Source organism: Pristis pectinata, chromosome 5 (assembly GCF_009764475.1).
Source record: "Pristis pectinata isolate sPriPec2 chromosome 5, sPriPec2.1.pri, whole genome shotgun sequence".
In the NCBI taxonomy this organism is placed as follows: Eukaryota; Metazoa; Chordata; class Chondrichthyes; order Rhinopristiformes; family Pristidae; genus Pristis; species Pristis pectinata.
In genome coordinates, this window is record NC_067409.1 from 34713223 (window position 1) to 34736032 (window position 22810).

Below are 22810 nucleotides of genomic sequence, written 5' to 3' on the forward strand. Positions count from 1 at the left end.
GGCACCGTTTAATTTCGCTAATTAGTTTGCTATTGTCACTGAGGAATAAATCCAGGCATCAAGCCTATTGAGTGGGTCAGCTGGCCAGATGAAAATGATGACAGATAGCTGGATCTGTTTTGAAGTCCAGCCTCGTTAGCATGTTACGAATGGGCAAGTGCATGCTCAATACCTCTTGGATTTGCCTCATTGGCTCAAAGTTACAGAGGCTTCCTTCAATTAGCTTTCTTGTTGCTGATGGATATCCAAGTGATACCCTCTAGAAATCAGGTGTATGAATTGGGTAAGGATATAATTTGGTGCTCCTGCAAAGTTCTGCATGATTGAATAACTTGCAACCTTACATACAAAGATTGAGTATTGAAAGGTCAGCCGTGGAAATACCAAAATGGGCAATACCATTTGCTAGTTCTGATGAAAGCTCATCCATCTGAAACACTAACTCTGTTACTCTCTCCAAAGATGCTGCTTGATCTTCTGAGTATTCTTTGCTCTTTCTGTTCTTGTTTCTGATTTCCAGCATCTGCAGTATTCCACTTTTTGATTTCTGTTGAATTCCCTGTACTTCCCTTCCAGGATTCCCATCCTGAAGAATCTCTGCTTTTCTCATAGGTTCAAAGAGTCATGGAGTTATAGCATGGAAACAGGCCCTTCAGCCCATCTCATCCATGACACCAACAGGATTTCTATTTGTCTCTTTTATGTTGGTTATACTCAATGCTTTCTGGCGACCTTCTTGTTTTTGATAAGGTGTTGGCCAAAACTCACTTCCACAGTCATGTCTCATTCCTTAGTGAATGCCCCCAGCTCCAACTTATTCCACATGGATTCCAGCAGAAATTCTATCCTTTACATTTTGGATCCAACCATTATTACAAGTATGTTCAAGTTATTCAGCGTTTTCTGATTAACTGTTATCATCACATTCTCAGATTTATATTTAATGTCATGTCTAAGTATATGTACCCAGCTGTCTCTGCAACAGCACTGACTCTCTGTATCTCAGATCTGTCCAGGTCTGCAGTTCCAGTTTATCCTTTGCCACATTTGGTGTATCAACTAGAAGCTGTTTTCTTTCAGGCAACAGAGACCACAAAGTTCAAAAGCCTTCGAATTCTAATATTCTTCCCAATCTTCCCCTCCCTCACTTTCCTCTGACACGTCTCTCCCCACAGTCTTACATCTTCTTGAAGCATGGTAGTGTAGTGGTTATTGTAACACTATTACAGCGCCAGTGACCCAGGTTCAATTCCGGCCACTGTCTGTAAGGAGTTTGTACGTTCTCCCCATGTTTGCATGGGTTTCCTCCAGGTGCTCCAGTTCCCTCCCACATTCCAAAGACACAGGTTAGGAAGTTGTGGGCATGCTATGTTGGTGCCAGAAGCGTGGCAACACTTGCAAGCTGCCCCCAGAACACTCTACGCAAAAGATGCATTTCACTGTGTTTCGATGTACATGTGACTAATAAAGGTATCATCTTTTGTCTTTATTACCCTTTCTGATCTTCAACTCTTTGATTCTAAACAACCAGTCCTCAGCAGAGGCTTCAGCTTTATCCCTTTATGTTCCCAAAAGTCTGAGTTTGGCATGTTGTTAAGCCTTCATTATATGATGGATCTAGGTGTTCTTGTATATGAATTACAGAAGGTTAGTAGGCAGGTGCAGTAAGTAAGTATAAAGGCAAATCATATATTGGCCCTTATTGCACAGTGGTTGGAATTTAGAAATAGGAAGGAATTGTCATAATTATAAAGGGTGTTTATGAGGCTGCTCCCATTGTACTATATGCAGTTTTAAGTCCCCTTATTTGAGAGGGGGTATACCAGTACCAGAGGCAGTTTGGAAGAGATTCACTAATTCCTGGGTTGTCCTATCATGAGATGCTTAAAAAAAAATTAGATGTGTATTCTTTGGAGTTTAGAAGAATAAGAGGTGACCTTACTGAAACATATAAAATTCTGTGGATAAATATTGAGATGTTAGTGGGAGAGACTTGAGCAAGGGGATGTGGCTACAAGATACATGGGGTACTGGTAAGGCCACACCTGGAGTACTATGCACAATTCTGGTTCCCTTATTTAAGGAAGGATATTCTGGCATTGCAAGCAGTTCAAAAGGGGTTCACTAAATGAATTCCTGGGAATGAGGGGGCTGTCCTGTCACCAGCAGCTAAAGTAATTAGATCTATATTCCTAAGAGTTTAGAAGAATGAGGGGTGATCTTACTGAAAAATATAAGATCCTTTGGGGGAATGATTAGGTTTTCACTAATTGGAGAATATCAAATGAGGGGATATAGTTCCAGAAGAAAAGGATTTTCATTTAAAACTGAAATGCATAGGAACTGCTTCTCTAAGGCTGATGAGTCTCTCTGCCCCAGAGGCTGGTGGAGGTTCAATCACTGAGAGTACTTAAGAGAGGAGTCATAAAGTCAGAGTTATTCAGCCCGGAAAGAGGCCCTTCAGCCCAACTCATCCATGCCGACTGAGATGCTTACCTGAGCTAGTCCCATATGCCTGCAATTGGCCCATATTCCTCTAACCCCTTCCATCTATGTCTGTTAAACACTGCAATTGTACCCACTTCTCTGGCAGTTCATTCCATATACCCACCGACCCCTGTGTAAAAAAAAACTTCCCCCACCTTATTATCCAGTTCCACCAACATTCTTGTGACTCTTTCCTGCACCCTTTCCAGCTTAATGACATCCTTCCTGTACCCAGGCGACCAGAATTGCACACAATACTCCAAGTGTGGTTTCACCAACGACTTGTACAGTTGTAACATGGCATCCCAACTCTTATACTCAATGCCCTGACCGATGAAGGCAAGCATACCAAACACCTGCTTCACTAACCTGTGTTGCAAATATCAGGGAACTATATACCTGTACACCTAGGTTTTTCTGTTCTATAACACTCTCCGGGGCCCTGCCATTTACTGCCTGGTTTAACTTCTCAAAATGCAACACTTTGCACTTGTCAGAGTTAAATTCTATTTTATCAGCTTGTCTGAGGTAGGTTGAAAGATAAGGGAATTGAGGGCGATAGGGAACTGGGAGTTGAGCACTGGGGCAGAGCAATCATGACTGTATTGAATGGTGGGCAGGCTAGATGGGCAAGTGGCCTACTCCTACTCCCATTTTCTTTTGTTTCTAGAGCTTCTGTGTTCCTCCTGGTATTTCTTTGGAAGACTATGGATCCTTTCTCCTGTCTTCATAATTCCTGATCCACCTGGACCTCTTTCATGGCCTCTTCCCATCTCTAGACCCATTCATCACGAACTGCTGATGTGACATTGCCAGTCTCAATTTTTCCACCACTCTCTCTCACTCTAACTACCCTCCCTTGAACTTGCAGCAGCACACTCACTAAACACCAACCCTTATACTGTCATCAAATCCTGCTGACGAGGATTGTGTTGTTGTTTGGCAAACTACGTCCCTTGCAGAGACTGAACGCTAATTCTCTGACACCTCCACATACCTCATAACCACACCGATGCACATCAAGCTGATGTCTCCCAGGTAGACACTGACCTGATTTCCCTGGGAGATCTTCCCTCCACCACCTGCAGCCTTATAATCCCCCAAACAAATACTCCGCATAGACAGGACATGAGGTCGGGATTAAACAGGGGTCACTGGAGCTGAAGCAGCAGTTCTGCTAGCTGCACCACTGCAACATCCAATGTGGTGTGTCCATCAGTTGCTGTCCATCCATGTGGTCTTGGGCCTATTGCGCAGAACCTCAGAAGTGCCTGAGCAAAGGCAAGGAAGGATCTTCACCTGTTGCACTAGTGCAGAGCTCATGAAGAACACTTTGGATGTTTATGTACTGGATATCACAGTGGATAGGGAGAAGGCCATGGAATTGAAAGTGGAGGCCAGGGTGGGATCTGGCTGTCATTGGGTCAGGGAGGTTGTTGAGTTGGGCTGAGTGGAGAAATTTGGGTCAGGTGGCCTGAGCCAGGGAGATTTGTGGATGAGGAAGGTGGTTGGGGTTCAGGCATGAACTTCTGAGACTGGTAGTCATGTATTAGATCAGATACCAGGGTGATGGGGTGACTGATGTCAATGCTGTAAACCATTTCATGGGACCTAACTCCCAGCCTTGAGTTGGGAGTTCAGGTTGGCACCTAAAGGGTGTGCTTTAGATTAGCATGAACTAATTTCTACAAGAAATGCTCTAAGAAAACATTGCACTGGTAATTATATCAATACATTCATCTTCAATGCAGTAAATGGCTCATGGTATCAGCAGGTTTTGTGACAGGATGTGCCTGGTGTAACCTCCAGAGTTTTCAGGAACTGGTCATCACTGGCAAGGCCAGCATTCATTCTGCATCCCTCGTTACCTTTGAGAAAGTGGTGGTGAGTCACCTTCATGGGCCGGAACAGTGCATCTGGTGGAGCTACTCCCATAATGCTGATGGGGAGGGAGTTCCAGGATTTAGACCCAGAGACACTTGAGATCTAGCAAATATTTCCATGTCAGGATGGCGTGTGACTTGGAGAAGAGCCCGCAGGAGGTGGTGTTCCTATGCACCTAAGACCTTTGTCCTTCTTGACGGTGGAGGTCACAGGTTTGGGAGGAGCTATCGAAGGAGGTCAGGTGAGCAACTGAAATGAATTTTGAAGTTGGCACATACAGTGTGTGCCAATGGTGGAGGAAACAAATGTTTTGGGTGGTGGATGATCGAGTAGGTAGCTTTGCCTTGAATGGTGCCAAGCCTCTGGAGCGATGTTGGTGCCACAGTCACACGGACAAGTGGAAAATGAAAAAAAAACTTTGTATTTAAGTTGCGCCTTGTTGATGGTGGAAATGCCTTGGGGTATCAGGAGCTGAGTCACTTGTCACAGTGTAGCCCAGCCTTTGACCTGCTCTTGATTATATATATTGTACTTACATGGCTGGATCAATTGAGTTTCTGATCACTGGTGATTCCCAGGATACTGATGCTGAGGGACTTGGCAATGGTAATGCCACTGAATGTTAAGGGTGGGGGGTGGGGGAGGTGGTGGTGAGACTCTTTCGTGTTGGACATGGTCATTGCCTGGTACCTTTGTGGCGTGAATGTTACTTGCCATTTATCAGCTCTTGCCTAAATGCTGTCTAGGTCTTGTTGCCTGCAGGCATCGACTTTTTCATTTATTGAGGAGTTGCAAATAGAATAGAATATTGTGCAATCATCAGCAAACTTCCCAGTTCTGACCTAATGATGATAGAAAGGTCATTGATGAGACAACTAAAGATTGCTGGGCCCAGGACAATATTCATGACTGGAATCATTAACTCTGTTTTTCTCTCCACATACGCTGCTCAAACTCTGAGTATTCCCAACATTTTTTTTTGCTTTTATTCCATTTGTGGGGTTGGACAGTAAATGACAATTTTACCAAATTTAATGAATCAGTTTTGGATAGTACCAAATCATAAGTACAAAATTTAGAAATTCATTTCAGAACAAGACATGAATTCAATTATATTTTAAGGAACTATTAATCTATATGTTATTGTAATTTAGGCTAAAGTTTCAATGAGGGAAATACTAAAAATAACTTTACTTCAAAGCTGACAGCCTTGATTATGCAAGTGCATGAAGTGCTGAATTAAGCCTTCCTGTTAGGGTCAATTAATTTTGATGTATAATAAAATGAGACAACATCTTCAAGGGTATTTCTCTAAAAGGTAGTTTTAGAGAAAATGATTTGTAGACTTAGCAGCCAGCTGGCAATCTTATCAGTGGCAATATGGTAAACATGTCAAATTTCTTGGCAACTGTAACTCTTTTGCTTCTAAGCTACTTCAGTCTTTCAGCACTTGCTAATAATCCTAAATATGTACCCGTAAATCTGCTGACACCTGGAACATTTAATATAAGGTGTTGCAGTCAACAGTTAGGTCCTTTCCATTGACAGCAAATTCTCAGTTGGTTCAACAGTTGAAAACAGGGGATAGAACATTTGCATATCACAGGACCATAGGCAATTTCCAAGTATGCACATTGAGACGAATCTGAACTACTGAATCATAGTCATAGATTAGCACATGGGTCCTTTGGCACTCCATGTCCATGCCAAAGCAAGGAGTTATCCAGAACTGAATGATGCTGAGTGGCACATTGAAAGGGCTGAGAGAGACACCAAAAGTTGGTGCAGTTGTCATAAAGACACTCTGGGCAAGAACAGTAGCTTATAGCCCATTTACCATTGCACATTGAGGGGTTCTGTTTAAAAACCTCCCAAGCTATTTAGTCATGGGATGCATGTATAAGAAAAGCTGATGGCCTGCTGATAAAAGATTAAATTTGTAATGTGCTGTATTATACATCTGAACATTTTATGAATAGAGTATATATTCAAGAACAACATTTTTAGAGAGTGAGTTCATACAACTCATGCAGTTCTATTCAAGTGTTGACTGATTACATTTGGGACAGAGGTAAAGAAATCCCATCTAGTTTCCAAATGTCTAGAGTAGTGAAGGAAAGCTAGCTATTGGTGAATGCTGCATAAAAACTGTGTGGGTACTTTGTGAGAACAAAATGGAATTCAACTGAGATGCCACCCAAACAAATAATCTGTTGATACTTGCCATGTAACCTGGAATGAGTAATTGCCTTTGGACAATAAGCCAACAGCTCTGTAGGGGGATAAATGAGCCTGGTGGTGAGGTGGGGCAATTAACAAGTTTGTTGAGGGGGGAAGGCAATTGAAGTGCCAGTGTAGAGGTTTACCTACTGAGAATGATCACTGGAGGGAAAAAAAGGCAGAGGGTTGACTACTGGGCTACTTATACCCACCAAAGGTCACTGATTTAAGTGGAGGATATTTAAGGGAGGGAAAAATAGAATTAAAAATAGGAAAGGATGGTTTGAATAAAAATCCATTATCTATTTCACACTTCTGTCCTGATTATTGTAGTAGCTGAAATTAGTTTCTAATATTTCTTTTGTCACTTAACAAATAAGATTACACAGTAATATAAAGAGATTCCAAATTATCCACCTTCTGTCTGTTATGTATTGCTTAATCCATTTTTCTATAAGGTTGGTCAATTTGTTAAGTTAATGAAAGACACTTGGTCAAATATTTAAAGCAGCACCAGATTTATTTCATAAATGCTTCATCTCACCTTCTGACATCCTTCTTCTGCAGGAATGTCCAGCTTCTGCCCCGGTTTATTTGGAAGTGGTTTTCGTTTACAAATATATGCATATTCCATTTCACAGAGTTGATCTGCCCAATAACCACTCTGGAAAATACACAACGTATTATGTTATTCATAATAATTTTTACACTGTGTGTCTGTGTATATTTTGGGATAAGAAGTAAATGTGAAAGTAATTGCAGAAGTGGGGCCACTGCAGGAGCACCCAAATCACAGTCTGAGAGGTCTTTCTAAGAGCTGGTCCATCAAACACCTTTCACAAGTAAATGAGTAGTATTGTGAGAGAGACACATAGACAGAGAGAGACAGATACAGAGAAAGAGATGCACCTGGTTTACAGGAAAAATGCAAGGAGGACATGAATCAGGAAGAGCAATACAAGGCCTTAATGGGATTGAGGGACCCAATGGACCTTTCCCCTGTGGGAAGAGAACATCCTTCCTCCTCCTCTAGACCTCCTCGATCAAGATCTCCAGCGATGCATCAAGGAAACTATGTGAAAACTCTCTGTAGCCCTAAGATACCTTTCCATTTTGGCTTCTCTTGTGGTCTCCAGAGGAAAGGGGTGAATCCAGGAAAATTGGGCCCAATCAGGCCTTGAGTGCTAAAGTTACCATTGTCAGGTTCAGCATCTGCAAGGACATTCAAATCATAATGCAAATCAATTAGCCTAAAAGTTATCTACTGAACCTAATCTTTGGAACAGACATTTCTGAGCAGCAAAACATTTGTTCAGCACTTGTTGTAACAATTTGGTTAAAGTAACCCCCCATACGATGTGATACCTTCCCATTTAAGTAAATCAGTCATTTTCACACTTAAACTTCATTCCAACGAAACACTGCAGATTTATCTTTGCCTTTGCCCCATTCTGTGTTTTACCATGATGATGTATTACATTGTAGAAAATCACCACTTTTTTGGAAAGTCTTCTCCACTTATTACACCTCAACTTGTGTGAAAGAGTACATATTATAATTTGAAAAGTTAACAGATTGTATTGCCGCCCTCACCGTTGTATTCATCATGACACAGTCCTCATCCCTATTACTAAGGTGACTCGGTTCTTGATAGCTCCAAGCAGTAAAGGTCACAGGCGAGTCATCTGACCATGCAAACAACATTGACAACTTAAGGTCATTCAATCCAAGCCACACCTCATTAGTGGATGCTGTAACAGAGTTAAAAAAAACAGTAGGTTTTAACTGATGTAAATCGATTCCAGTTGCAGAAGATATCCTGAAATATGGCGTAGGCCCTTCTTTCAGATAAGATATCTTTATTAGTCACATGTACATCAAAACACACAGTGAAATGCATCTTTTGCGTAGAGTGTTCTGGGGGCAGCCCACAAGTGTCGCTACGCTTCCGTCACCAACATAGCATGCCCACAACTTCCTAACCCCTACGTCTTTGGAATGTGGGAGGAAACGGGAGCACCCGGAGGAAACCTATGCAGACACGGAGAGAACGTACAAACTCCTTACAGACAGCGGCCAGAATTGAACCCAAGTCTGTAAAGTGTTACGATAACTGCTACACTACCATGCCTGCACAGATGCTGCACAGTGGAAAATATGTGGATGAGATACATCACATTTTCTTTCCACCTCCAGTGCTTCAGGTTATACTGAGCTGCCCCTGTGTGTATGCTCTTTCATTTGTAATGCAGTGGAGATACAGCACAATAATTTATATATTTTCAGCTTCTATAACAACATTTAAAAGACATTTGGACAGGTACATGGATAGGAAAGCTTTCGAGGGATACAAGTCAAACAGGAGCAACTGAGACTAGCTTAGATGGTCAGCATGGACGAGTTGGGCCAAAAGGCCTGTTTCCCTGCTGTATGACTCTTTTTATTGGTGCTCACTGAACAACTCAGCATAGAGCATGTTGAATCTCTGGAATTCTCAGTTCTGGAGGGTTATGGTGACTATATCATCTGGGATATTTAAAGAGGAAGTAGACAGATTTTTGAAAGAGCAAACAAATTGAGGGCCATAGGGAATTGGCACAAGAGGAGATGATGTCTGAGCTAATCAGCTTTATTGTATTGAGTGATGGGGTAGGTTTCAGGGGCCAGGTGTCCTATTCCTGCTTCTATTCTATTATGTTCTTATGCTGCTTAAAAACATTTTGCGTAGTGGTCTCCTTTCAGCACCTTGAGTGCGTAGCAGCTAGTGCTGCTGCCTCACAGATATATGTGGAGTTTGCAGATCCTCCCTGAGACTGTAAGCATTTTCCCCGGGTGCTCCGGTTTCCTCACACATCCCAAAGACATTCTGGTTAGTAAGTTATTTGGTTAATATAAATTTTCCCAAGTGTAAATGGGCGATAGGAGACTTGAGGAGAGTTGGCCTTGAGAGAGAACAGGTTACGTAGAAATAGGTAGAGGAATGGAATTGGTGGGCTTGCTCTGACAGCCATCTTAGACTCAATGGGCCAAATGGCCTCCTTCATTGTTAGTGGAAAAAAAGTTTGGGATTGAGCAGAGGTCTGCAGTGACTCTAGGAGATCACTGAAGATGAAGTGGTGATTGGTTTATAATAGAACCCACTGACCTCCACCCAACCTTTAATTGCTTGGGATAAGTTCAAGGACTCAAAGTCTTCTAACATCAAACCTCCACCTATCTTGGTGGCTTTAAGTATAACAGACAACCTGCACTTTGTGCAAAAAAACAAACTGCTGGAAGAACTCAGCAGGTCAGGCAGCATCTGTGGAGGAAAAGGGACCCTGCAATCATGACTGCGAGTGCAAGTGGGAGATAGCCAGTATAAAGAGGGGAGGGGGGAGACAAGAGCTGGCAAGCAATAGGTGGATCCAGATGAGGAGGGGTTGATGGGCAGATGGAGGCAGGAAGTAGTGGAGGGGTGGCGATAGCGACAGGGGCTGGGAGGTGATAAGTGGAGACAACAAAGGGTTGCAGATTATGGGATCTGATAAGAAAAGGTGATGAGTGGTCCCAGATAAAGGAGGGACGCTGAGCAAAAGGGGAACAGTGGGGAGAGGAAAGGGGATGGGGGACCGAATGGGTAAAGTGTGTCGGTAATAGGCAGATGGAACCAGGTGGGGAAGGGGAAAGAAACTGGGAAACAGGGGGCTGTGTGGGTTGGAACTAAGGGGTGTGTGTGTGTGAGAGAGAGAGAGAGAAAGCGAGCGAGCGAACCTGGGTGGATCAGGAGGAGAGAGAAAGGAACAGAGGGGGTGTGGGTTACCTGAAATCAGAGAACTCAATGTTCATGCCGTTGGGTTGTATACAACCCAGGCGGAATATGAGTTGTTGTTCCTCTAGTTTGCATTTGGCCTCAGCCAGGCAGTGGAGGACGCCAAGAACAGACAGGTTGGGGTAGAGCCCATCCTGGGGAACTACCTAGTGTCTGCAGTTCCGTGGTCACTGAAAGTGGGCTGTGAGAGGAGAAAACTTTGCCATTTATTAGTGCAGCAGGGCAGGGGGTCCTTTGGGCACTTGTACAGGGTGCAGAAAAATAAGCACTCCAAAAAAACAATTCGCAATGGTTCATTTTGATTAAAAATAACATAATTAGAAATTGTTGGTGGTACTATCGGTGGGGTAAATAGTTGAGTTCACCTTGGATTTAAAATTAAAACCAGAAATGACTACAACCTAACCACAGTCACCGAAACCTGTCTCAGTTATGAATCCTTTTTCCACACCTGACCGTTACAGTGTATGTAAAAAAAAAATTCAAACCTGCTATTGATCCGCATCAGGGTTGAACACCACATTTAGATCAAGAGCAAAAAAAACCAATGCAATAAACAATTAATCCTGCCAGGCCAGTTCTTTCTGACCCTGACCTAACCCGAATCTTTTATCAAAATATACATATGGCCCAACCCAAACGTGGCACAGGTAGTTGGGTCCCATTGGATTCAGGGCATGTGGTCAGAGTCCAGTAGCCAGGTTTTTAAGAATCAGTACATGCACTGTTTAACTTTTCCCATATGTTTTTTGGATGCTTTAAATCCATTCATACTTTATGTTGAGCTCAGTATTGCAATGTATTTAATTCCCCATTCTATTTGTGCCCTGTATGGTAATAAGTGATATCTTCTAGCTCCATGTTAAGTGTGATTATAAGTGCTGCAAGCTTAATAAACCACAGCCTTATATGTTTGCCCTAGTCTGGTAACAGCAGCCTGACAGTGGAAGAACACAGTATGCTCAATATATTACTTGGCATTGATTCTTTTATAAAATGGCACAGGACAGTAAGAAGCCATTTATTCTGTTGTGCCAGTGCCAGTCCTCCAGTTATATTTCCTTATGACAGAGAAGAAGGTCATTCAGCCCATCAAGTCTATGCCAGTTCTTAGAGCATGCCCATCAGTCCCACCCCACTACTTATTTCTCCATAACGTCTTCTCTCACACATGGTCATTAATGTATGTCCTCCGCCCCTTCCCTGATTCTCCTACACCCACCCACACAAGACCAATTTTACAGTAGCCAATTCACCTAACAACCAGTGTGTCTTCGGGATGTAGGAGAAAAACAGAGCATCCAGGTGAAACCCACATAGCAGCAGGGAAAATGTGCAAAGTCTACGCAGACAACACCAGAGGTCAGGATCAAACCCAGGTTTCTGGAGCTGTACGACAGCTGCCCTGCCTCCAGCACCACTGTGCCTCCTCTGTCAACTACTGAACTACTTGACTGATCCATAGCAGAAGATAAAAGAATAGATCATTAACAGGTGATCATTGTTGCACTGTTTCGGGCAGGTACACTCAGTTTGCAGAATAAGCTATTATTAAAACCTAATTTGAAGTGTCTTGTGTAGGCCAGAGAGAAACATTTGAAAGTGATACATCAGGGAAGAAATACATATGTAGTCTGTAATGCAAAATACATAATATGGCAGCAGCTGTGCTTTGTACGCCACGTCTTAAACTTAGTTCCAGCAAATGTAGTGGAGCCAAAATCTCAGAAGCCAAGCACAAGGTGCGGCCTTTACTATTTAGCACATAGAACACTGCAGACCAAGGGTAAACTTCTACGTTTTGAAAATCAGCTTTGGTATTTTGTTTTCAATTTTGTTTAACTTCTATGAAATTAAACTGTTGCTAACACCAGATCCACTGGTACCCACACGCCAAACGCTGTATTAATTTTTCCTCACACATTTGTATTCAAGCATGGTGGAGTGACTTGTAGGAAGGAGAAATCATTGACTGTGTTTCCTCCAAATATTTATTTCTTGTAGAGACAAATCCAATCCATGTATGGATATCATTTGGTACTCACAAATTCCAAACTGAGTAATGATAAAGCTCTGCTCTTCAATATTATGAATGCTAACTAGATCTCCTTCTTCCTTTCGACAAGCTCTTAAAGACTGCTGCCATGTCTTGCGATCTCTGTGTAGAATATAGCAATAACCGGCATACTTGAGCCATCCATTTGGGCAAGAAATGGGTACATTGATCACTGGAAAAGATTCATATTACACGGATTACTTAGACTGTGACTGAAATTCAAAGACAAGTGAAATACAATCCACAATTCAAATGTCTGATTCCTATTTGTCATTCTCACTGCTAAATTTTATCATACACCATTTTACATTGAATTATGTGGATACATGATAATGTTGTTCGGGATGTATAAATGTACCAACTCCTTGTCAACCATCTCTCTCAGTAATACACCATAGAAATCACGAAGAGATGCACTCAAATAGGCAATCAGACAGAATTACTTACAAATTAGATAATGTAAAAATTGAAAATGTACTTATCCCGTAGTGAAACATAATAATGGTCATTTATGGGCTGTTTGGCTCTACTCTAGAAATTTGACCAGGCAATTTCAGCATGAGTCACACATCCTACTTATTGTCTGCATCAGACACACATTAAGAGCCATATTTAATAGTACTCAATGGTCAGCATGGACATAGTGGACTGAAGGGCTTGTTTTTGTGTTGTATGATTCTATAATTTATGACATTGTTCACTTTAAACCACAACATTGCAGAAGTAACCTTTTTTTAGACCAGTTCATAAATTATAGAACCTGTTCATAGAACACTTAGATTTAAAAAGAACACACATAGACAGGGACCGCATTAAAGAAGGACCTACTCTTAATTGCTTTCCCTTGGCCAAAACCCCAGCACCACTGATTACCCACATTCCCTTGGCTCCCTGATTATCAAAGCCTATGATCTTCCAGAGGTCTACCTCCACCTAATAAGGCACTGATCCTCCAGTGGCTAACTCCACCCACAGCCCCAGGCTCAACCCCATCCTAGACTGAGCACATCCCACAGCCTCAAACAGCCAGGACCATCCCCTCCTGTTACCCTTACTTCCCTCCAGACCACTCTCGTAATTCAAGAAGGAAAGTGTGCAACATCAGTTCAGTTGCACCTGAGGAAAAAGAAGAAAAGGAAAACACATCATATTGATTCCCTGAGTGGAGAAAGGTCAGAGTGGATCAGAACAAAAGTCGTATTCTGCCCTAAGTAACATGTACTTCTTTGTGAAAAGGCAGGAGATGCATATTTGACCTTCACCATTTACAAGATAAACCAGCAAAATGGAAAAACTGGTCATTATTAGAAAGAAATGCATCTTTTGCGTAGAGTGTTCTGGGGGCAGCCCGCAAGTGTTGCCATGCTTCCAGCGTCAACATAGCATGCCCACAACTTCCTAACCCGTACATCTTTTGGAATGTGGGAGGAAACCTGGGCACCCGGAGGAAACCCACACAGACACGGGGAGAAACTCACCCAAAGTTCCAGTTCATAGAAAGTAACAGAAAAATAACCTTTAGGTTCCTACCATTAAACACCTGAAACAAATCAAGGAATGCTTTACAATTTCCATAGTTCATCGGAAATAGATGTTGATTTAGCTCTATTTCAGGCATGATAATTAAAACTCAAATAATTAGCTTCACTAAAATATTCTTCCACTGGATGAAAAGCACAAAATCTGATAAATGACGGGTGGAATCTGGTTCACAAGCCCTGTCCCTTTTCCCCATGTTCAATAATCTGCTTTCATCTGCCTGATCTGTTCCTTTATTGAGGATTTTGCCTTGATTCCCCTCGTTATGTGTTTCACAAAAACAAATTTTACTAATAGGAACTCTCCTCATCATTGAGTTCCCTGAGATCTGTAGTCTTCCTGAGCACTCTTCCATGAATGTTTTGTAATGAATCTCTATTCCTCTTGATATAGAGACCAGAATGGTGAACCATATTCCAGATGTGGTCTTACAATTGATCTATCCGCCCATCAGCCACCTCCTGCCCCATCTGTGGAAGAGTCTGCAGTTCCTACACTGGCCTCATCAACCACCTCAGAAACCGCAAGACTGGAGTGGAATCCTTGATCCCCAGCGAATGCATAAGAAGAAGACCCATAGTATATTTGAAATGCTCAAGAACTACCTTCAACTGGGAACAGAGGTCTGTGGATGAAGGGTAAAGAAACAGCCAGTTCAGAAACTGTAGGAAAAACTTGGGTGTGATTCAGTTCCTTTATGGATTGGAGCCAAAAGTTTGGCACTTTTTTCAGGAGTCAGCACTGAGAATTTTTTGCTTTGGAAAGCACACCTCCCATCTGACACAAAATCCCATGGTCCATGATAAGTATTTTCCTGTTTACTTCCTTTTCTCTTAGCAAGCACGACTAATCTAGAGTTGTCCATTATTGATTGATCTTCCGGGAATTAAAGAACTTAGTTCAGCTACAATTAGAGTGCCTGTGTAATGTCTTAGGCAACCCATTTTAGAAAGGATATTAAAGTCTTAAACAAAATATTACATAGAACTTCCGTTATTCTGAACTCCGTACCTGGACAGAAATGATGCAGCCTAGTTTTAACCAATATTTTTAGTGCCAAAATGGGCAACCCACATACAAGCAATTACTGTTATAACTATGTGTGCTTATTTCAACTCTGGCCAGATAGTAGGCGGATCGATGCAGTTCTTTGCTGGTCACTGAACATCAGACCCCCTAGCTGCCCTCTCCCTGGTGCCACTGATCGCTCTCCAACCCCTTGTCATGTGCTGGGAACTGAGTCTCCTGGCCTTTACATCAGCAGGTCACCAACATTCCCAGCATCCCAGTGGTGGGGTTAGACTCCCACCTGAGAAAGATGTTGGGAAATGGAACAATTCTAGTTTCAGCACTTTTATAAGTTACTTTACAAGCCTGTGGTCACTCGGAGAAAAAAAACTTCACATCCATCATTAAATCTGATTAACAGTGCAACCCTTTACTCAACACTGCAGTTAATTTAGAAAAATAAACACCAAGACCTTTCTCTCTGATTTCTTGAGATAATCAAGGCATGCTTTGAGGTTGTCCATGACTGATAATCACATTAACCAGCAAGTAACCCTATAATTGCAATTGATTTCTTCTGTAAGCGACTTGTGAGGTTCCTTTTCAACAGCCTCCCTGCTCCGATGATGAAATTATCTTAAAATAAATGCTTTGCATCACCTTTTCTAACTCTGCACCTGTGGATTTCATACCTATTTAGTGCTGCCATTACCATCTATTTCAGATCAATTATCCAACTGAGTGCACAGAAAAGGAGGAAATAACAGAAACATAATCCATTGGATGCAGAGCTGTGGGAGTGAGGAAGATTAAGTCTCATGAGTGTTATTCCTTGCACCATTTTAAAATTTCTAGCTTTGAGCGTTGCACTAAGCTTAATTCCAGCCTGTCCTCAGAACTCAATGTTTTCTGACATTTTCATTTCTGTTTCATGTGCAGAGCCAAAACAAAGAGAAAGAAATAGAATAGTGCCATACACAAGTCTGGACATACCATCACCCTAAATAGGCTAAAAACAATTTGCATTTGATGGTCCTACCAATATAAAGTTTTAGGTAAATATCATACATGTATTTGTAACCATGTTTAAATATTTTATATTGTTTGCAGACCCTTTATGGAGCGATCAACTGCTGTCTCAGGTTACAGTACCTTCAACAGTTACCATTCTCTGTTATAAAGCTGCCCGAATTTTCTAACTTGATTGCTGACATCTGCTATATACTGCCACATTCATGTAATTTATTAAAACCAACCTGGAACCAATTAATTTAGTGTAAATTAGAAAAACAGAAGTAACATTCTGGAATTTAAGTATTGTTCCTCTATATCGCTAATGAAAATATCGTACAGAAGTCAGTACGGTACTCTGCTTAATTCATCCTTCAATCCTATCATGGAGCCCTTTCTTCATGTCACCATAGACACCCAGCTGGTAAACAATAATACATTCAGAATAAAGTGTCTCCTGCTTCCACTTTAACAGTGCACTCAAACCCAAAGTTAAGATACTCATTTGACACTGTGATATTCACATTTTCCATGGCAAACTTCCCAGTGATACGTTTGAGTGGAGATGTCGATCACAATCAAATGAAAAGGCAGGTTGATTTAATATCTTGTTCAGATATAATTGTAGGTGATGGAATGACCACCAATATCTTGAAGACAGTTAACTGATATCAACTATATAGATGAAATCCCATTCACATTTTTGCTGGGGCAGATCTATGAAAATTTTTACATGTAGGCTTCTGGGTAAGGAGCAGGGTGGGAGTGTGACCTTAATGCCGATATCATCCATGTGAGGATGAATCATGTGACTTCTCACTTGAATGAAAAACACGATGATGCTGGATGAACTCAGCAGGCCAGGCAGCATCTGTGGAGAAAAGCAGGCGGTCAACTTTTCAGGTCAGGACCCTTCTTCAGGGCTGAAGATAGGAAGGGAAAAGCAGAGCTGTGACAAGTGGACAAAAGAGGGAAAGCAGGGAGGGCACAAGGTGGTGATAGGTAGATGCAGGTAAGAGATAGTGATAGGTAGGTGCAGGGGAGGTGGGGAGAGCAGATCCACCAGGGGATGGGTCAAAGGTAAGGAGGAAAAAAGGGGGGTAGAAAAAAGAGAGATAGGATAGGAAAGGGAAGAAAAGAAGAGGCATGGTTGGGGGTGGGTGTGGGGGAGGTTTGCAGGGAATACTTAAAGTGGGAGAACTCAATGTTCACGCCATTAGGCTGCAAGGTCCCAAGATGGAAAATGAGGTCCTGTTCCTCCAGTTTGCATTTGGACTTCTCCTGGCAGTGGAGGAGGCTGAGAACTGACATATCTGTGATAGTGTGGGAGGGGGAGTTGAAGTGACTGGCAACAGGGAGATGCAGATCACGGTTACGGAGCACATGTGTTCTGCAAAACAGTCACCTAGGCTGCACTTGGCTTTGCCAATGTAGAGAAGGCCACACTTGGAGCACTGAATACACTAGATGATATTAAGGGAGGTGCAGGTGAATCTCTGTCTCACCCAAAAGGGTCCCTGGATGGAGATGATGGAGGTGGTGTAGGAGCAGTGGAAAGTCCCAGGGGTGGGAGCAGCATGGGTGGGGATGGAGGAGTGAATTAGGGAGTCATGGAGAGAGTGGTCCCTGCGAAAGGCAGAAAGGGGTGGGGAGGGGAAGATATGCTTGGTGGTGGGGTCCCATTGGAGACGGTGGAAGTGGCAGAGAACGATGTGTTGGATGCGTAGGCTGGTGGGATGAAATGTGAGGACAAGGGGGACGTTATGCCTCATGGGTCTGGGAGGGGTGGGGGTGAGAGCAGAGGTGCGGGAAGTGGCAGAGATGTGGGTGCAAGCTCTCTTGACCACAGTAGGGGGGAAGCCATGGTTAGTAAAGAAGTTGGACATCTCAGATGTCCTGGAGTGGAAAGCCTCATCATGGAGCAGATGTGGCAGATGCGGAGAAATTGAGAAAAAGGGATAGTGTCCTTGCAAGAGACAGGGTGGGAGGAGCTGTAATCAAGGTAGCTGTGGGCATCAGTGGATTTGTAGAAGATGTCGGTAGATAAGGAATCTGCTGAGATGGAGATGAAAATATCAAGGAAGGAGAGAGAGGTGTCAGAGATAGTCCAAGTGAATTGGAGAACTGGGTCAAAATTTGTGGCGAAACTTATGAAACCGTCGAGTTCCGCACAGGTGCAAGAGATGGTACCAATGCCGTCTCAATAGGTCGTCGATATAGCGAAGAAAAAGGAATGGGGCCGGAGTAGGTTTGGAACAGAGATTGTTCAACGGAGCCAACAAAGAGACAAGCATAGCTGGGGCCCATGCGAATGCCCATAACTATGCCCTTGGTCTGTAGAAAGTGAGAGGAATTGAAAGCGATTTAAAAAAGGCACAGAGGTAGGGGTGGCTGAAAAAGAGCTTGGCATCATGCTGACCTCAGAATTCGTTGAGGTGGGATGCAGAGGTACGAAATTGAGGCCTTTGCTGAGAACAGACCGCTCAGCCTCAGAGAGGGGGAGGTCAGGGGGGATGGTAAAGCCCCAGCAGTTGGGGCTAGAGGAGGAAGGGTGGGGGGGGGTGTAGACAGGCTGGGAGAGGAAAGGGGTGAGAGGGATTGGGGGTGGTACAGGAGTGAAGAGTGTGATGAAGGATAGGAGGTGGATGGAGGGGAGGGAACAGGGCGGAGCAGGAGGAGGGGTCAGGGTAAGGGGAGGTAATAAGGGGGATTGGGAGTGTACAGAATTAGCATCCCACCAATTTGCCTGATTCACCAGTGGGCATATCAGGTGAAATGAAATGGTCTTTTGAAATCCATGATGTGCTATAATACATCACAGTTTGATCATTTGTCCCCATGCCACATCATCCAGGGCAACCCTCAGGGAAAATCTGGCAGGAAGTGACTTTGAGCTCCCTGCATGCAGTTTCACACCTTATAAAATGCAGCAGTACTGCTAAAGTGACACGACCTGACCAGATATGCCAAGGTAAGAGCTCTCCCCTTTCAGACTTATCTCGCATGTATCAATTTCAACTAAAATGTCAGACCCAGGAGACAACAATGCACTCAGAGCTCCACAGAGAGACAAAGTGACAGACATCCCCACACACAGTCCCACTCAGAAACAATTGGGCAGTTACCACCATAAACAGCCCCACTTAGACACAAACTGCCAGGCACCACCTCATACTATTGCACATAGACACAGGCTGACATACCTAGCCCCACTTAGACACAGACTGCCAGACATCCCCACTCATGACTAAGTTCAAAGTCATCAAGTAAAACAACTATGTCCTTGCAGCACTTGGAGTGAATGGATTGGGTCTCACTGTCTGTGGCTGATGTTTCCAAATGGAGCATGTAGCATCCAGCCACTGTCAGTTCAGTAACAACTCATACAAAATGTTGGAGGAACTCAGCAGGTCAGGCAGCATCTATGGAGGGAAATAAACAGTGGCCATTTCGGGTCAAGACCCTACATCAGGCCTGGAAAGGAAGAGGGTAGAAGAAAAAGGTCAGGGGAGGGGGAGGACCACAAGCTGGCAGGTGATAGGTGAGTCCAGGTGAGGGGGAAAGGTAGGTGGGTGGGGGGGAGTGGGGGCTGAAAGGGAGTGATGTGAGAATTTGGGAGGTGATAGGTGGAAGAGGCAAAGAGCTGAAGAAGGAATCCGATAGGAGAGGACAGTAGACCATGGAATAAAGGGAAGGAGGTGGGGAACCAGAGGGAGGTGATGGGCAGGATGTGAGGACAGGGGAGGGGAAAGAGAAGGGGTGAGGGAGCCACAGGAATGAGGGAAAACAAAAGGTGGGGGGGGGAATAAAAGGGGAAAACAGAGGGGAGGAGTTACCAGAGTTTAGAGAAATTGGTGTTGATGCCATCAGGTTGGAGACTGCCAAGACGGAATATGAGGTGTTGATCTTACAACCTGATAATCTCCAACCTGATGGCATCAAAATCGATTTCCCCAACTTCCAGTAACCACTCCCTCTGTCCCCCCCCCCCCCCCACTACCTTTCTCCTCTCACCTGGACTCACCTATCACCTGCCAGCTTGTGCTCCTCCCCCTCCCCTGACCTTTTTATTCTGAATTCTGCCCTCTTCATTTCCAGTCCTGAGGAAGGGTCCTGACCTGAAACATTGACTGTTTATTTCCCTCCATGGATGCTGCCTGACCTGCTGAGTTCCTCCAGTATTTTGTATATGTTGCCATCTGCAGAATCTCTTGTGTCTCTGTTTTACTGTCAAGTCAGTCCTCCACTTCTACAGATGCTGAAAATCTGACATAAAAACAGAGAAGTGCTGGAAATACTCAACATGTCAGGCTGCAGAGATGTCTCGGGGTCGGGATTGACCTGCAATGACTACAACCATCATCCTTTGTCTGAGGTATGACTCCAGGCATCGAAGTGTTTTCCCTTTGATGCCCACTGGTTGCAGTTTTACCAGGGCTCCTTCAGGCCACATTCAGTCAAAAACTGCCTGGATATCAAGGGCTGTCATTCTACTTCACCTCTGGAAGTCTTTGGTCCATGTTTGACCCAAGGCTGTGAAGAATCTGGAGTGGAGCAATCCTGGTGAAACACAAATTGGACGTGGATATTCTTGGTGAGTAAGTGCCATCTGATAGCAATGTTGGTGATGGCTTCCATTACTTTGCTGATGATAAAGAATGGGCTGTAATTAGCTGGATTGGGTTTGTCCTCCTCCTACAGGACATTGCAACAATCTAGTCCAGTGCAGCAGGTATGTCATAGAGTAATACAGCATGGAAACAGGCCCTTCAGCCTAACTTGTCCATGCAAACCATGATGCCCATCTAAGCTAGTCCCATCTGGCCACATTTGGCCCATATTCTCGAAACCTTTCCTATCCACATACCTATCCAAGTGTGTTTTAAATGCTGTTATTGTGCCTGCCTCTGCTACTCCCTCTGGCAACTTGTTTCATATACACACCACCCTCTGTGTGCCCCTCATTTCCTTTTTACTTTAAATCTATTCCGTCTAGTTTTTGATTCCCTTTCCCTGGGAAAAAGAGTGACTGCTTTGCAGAACATCTGCATTCAGTCCACAGGAATAACCCTGAGCTTCCTTTTGTCTGTCACTTTAATTCTACATCACTGTCACAGGGAAGCTTTTGTCTAGGCCCACTACAGTATTCCGGGCTTGATATCAAACTCTCCAACTTTAGGTAAGTTGCATTCTCTCTCTGTATCAGAATTGGACTTTACTGCTGACACATCAATCTCTGATATTGGCTCAGTTTTCATCTCTCAAATAGCACAGCCTGACCTGCTGAGCATGACCCACAGCCTGCTGTTAGCAACACATAACACAGAGGAAGAAGTGTAATCACCCTTTAACTTCCCCGATTAACCTATTTGACTTGGTCTCACCCTCTTGGAGATATTCCCTCACCTTCTCTGCAAATTAAAACTAACTTATTTTTCTCTCTTTCCCAGTTTATGAAAAAAGGTCTTCAAACTAAAACTTTAACTCTGTATCTCTGTCACAGATCATACCTGAGCTTCTGAGTGTTTCCAGCATTTTGTTCTTCATAGGGTCATAGAGCACAGAAACAGGCCCTTCAGCCAAACTCTTCCATGCCGACCAAGGTATCCACCTAAACTAGTCCCATTTGCCTGCGTTTGGCCCGTATCACTTTTAACCCTTCCTATCCATATATTTATCCAAATTTCTTTTAAATGTTGTTATTTTACCAGCATCAACTTTTTTCTCTGGTAGCTCATTCCATGTACGCACCACCCTCCATGTGAAGAAGTTGCCCCTCAAGTCCCTTTTAAATCTTTCTCCTCTCACCTTAAATCTATGCTCCCTAGTTTTCGGTTCCCATTCCATGGGATGAAAACTGTTGTGCACTCACTCTATCTATGCCCCTCATAATTTTACACACCTCTATAAGGTCATCCCTCAGTCTCCTATGCTCCAAGGAATAAAGTTCCAGCCTGCCCAACCTCTCCCTATAACTCAGGCCCTCAAGTCCTGGCAATATTCTTGTAAGTCTGAGATATGTCTGAGAAAACCCTGTCTTCCCTCCCTCCCTCCCTTGCAGATTGAACAGAATATTTTGTCCACATGAATGCTGGCCATTTACAAAAAAACTCAAGAAGGCATGGTAGTGTACAGTGCCAGCAACCCGGTTTCAATTCCAGCCACTGTCTGTAAGGAGTTTGTACGTTCTCCCCACGTCTGCTTGGGTTTCCTCCGGGTGCTCCGGTTTCCTCCCACATTCCAAAAGACGTACAGGTTAGGAAGTTGTGGGCATGCTATGTTGGCACTGGAAGCGTGACGACACTTGCGGGCTGCCTCCAGCACACTCTACGCAAAAGATGCATTTCACTGTGTGTTTTTGATGTCCATGTGACTAATAAAGATATCTATCTGCATAGTTTAGCTGTGCTCTTTTTATACCTTTATTGTTGAATGCTTTCCATATATACCACACAGCCCCTACCATCCAACCATGAAAGAGACCACAGGAGGATGATGGTGGGGAAGAGAAAGAATAAACTTACTTACTGCATTTAACATTGGTCAGATACTGGCACTACGCAAGATAAAAATGCAGAAAATAGATGCATGGGCTATGTGGAGAGGAGCCTGGCAGAAATGAGCTCCAGGCAAAGGAAAGGCAGTGTGCCAGATTGTCAGTGGAAGAAGTTGCAAAATAATGTTGCCCTGTGTGGACAACAACAGATAAGGCTGGTATGGAGTCAGAGCAGAATCCTCAGTGCAATGTCTGGCCTGCGTGTCAAATTGCAAAGATGGCTATGATTATGGAGAAT

The 22810-nt window shown here is 43.4% G+C and overlaps 1 protein-coding gene across 2 annotated transcripts in view; it reads right to left on the reverse strand.

Moving 5' to 3' along the window:
* mrc1a (mannose receptor, C type 1a) overlaps positions 1–22810 on the reverse strand; it is a 133316-nt gene that overhangs the window by 58554 nt on the left and 51952 nt on the right. For both annotated transcript variants that reach the window (XM_052015898.1, XM_052015897.1), the window contains exons 7-9: positions 12448–12630; positions 8185–8342; positions 7136–7255 (exon numbers count right to left, since the gene is read on the reverse strand). In XM_052015898.1, coding sequence (XP_051871858.1) covers positions 7136–7255; positions 8185–8342; positions 12448–12630 — 461 coding nt within the window. The remainder of the gene's footprint in view (positions 1–7135; positions 7256–8184; positions 8343–12447; positions 12631–22810) is intronic.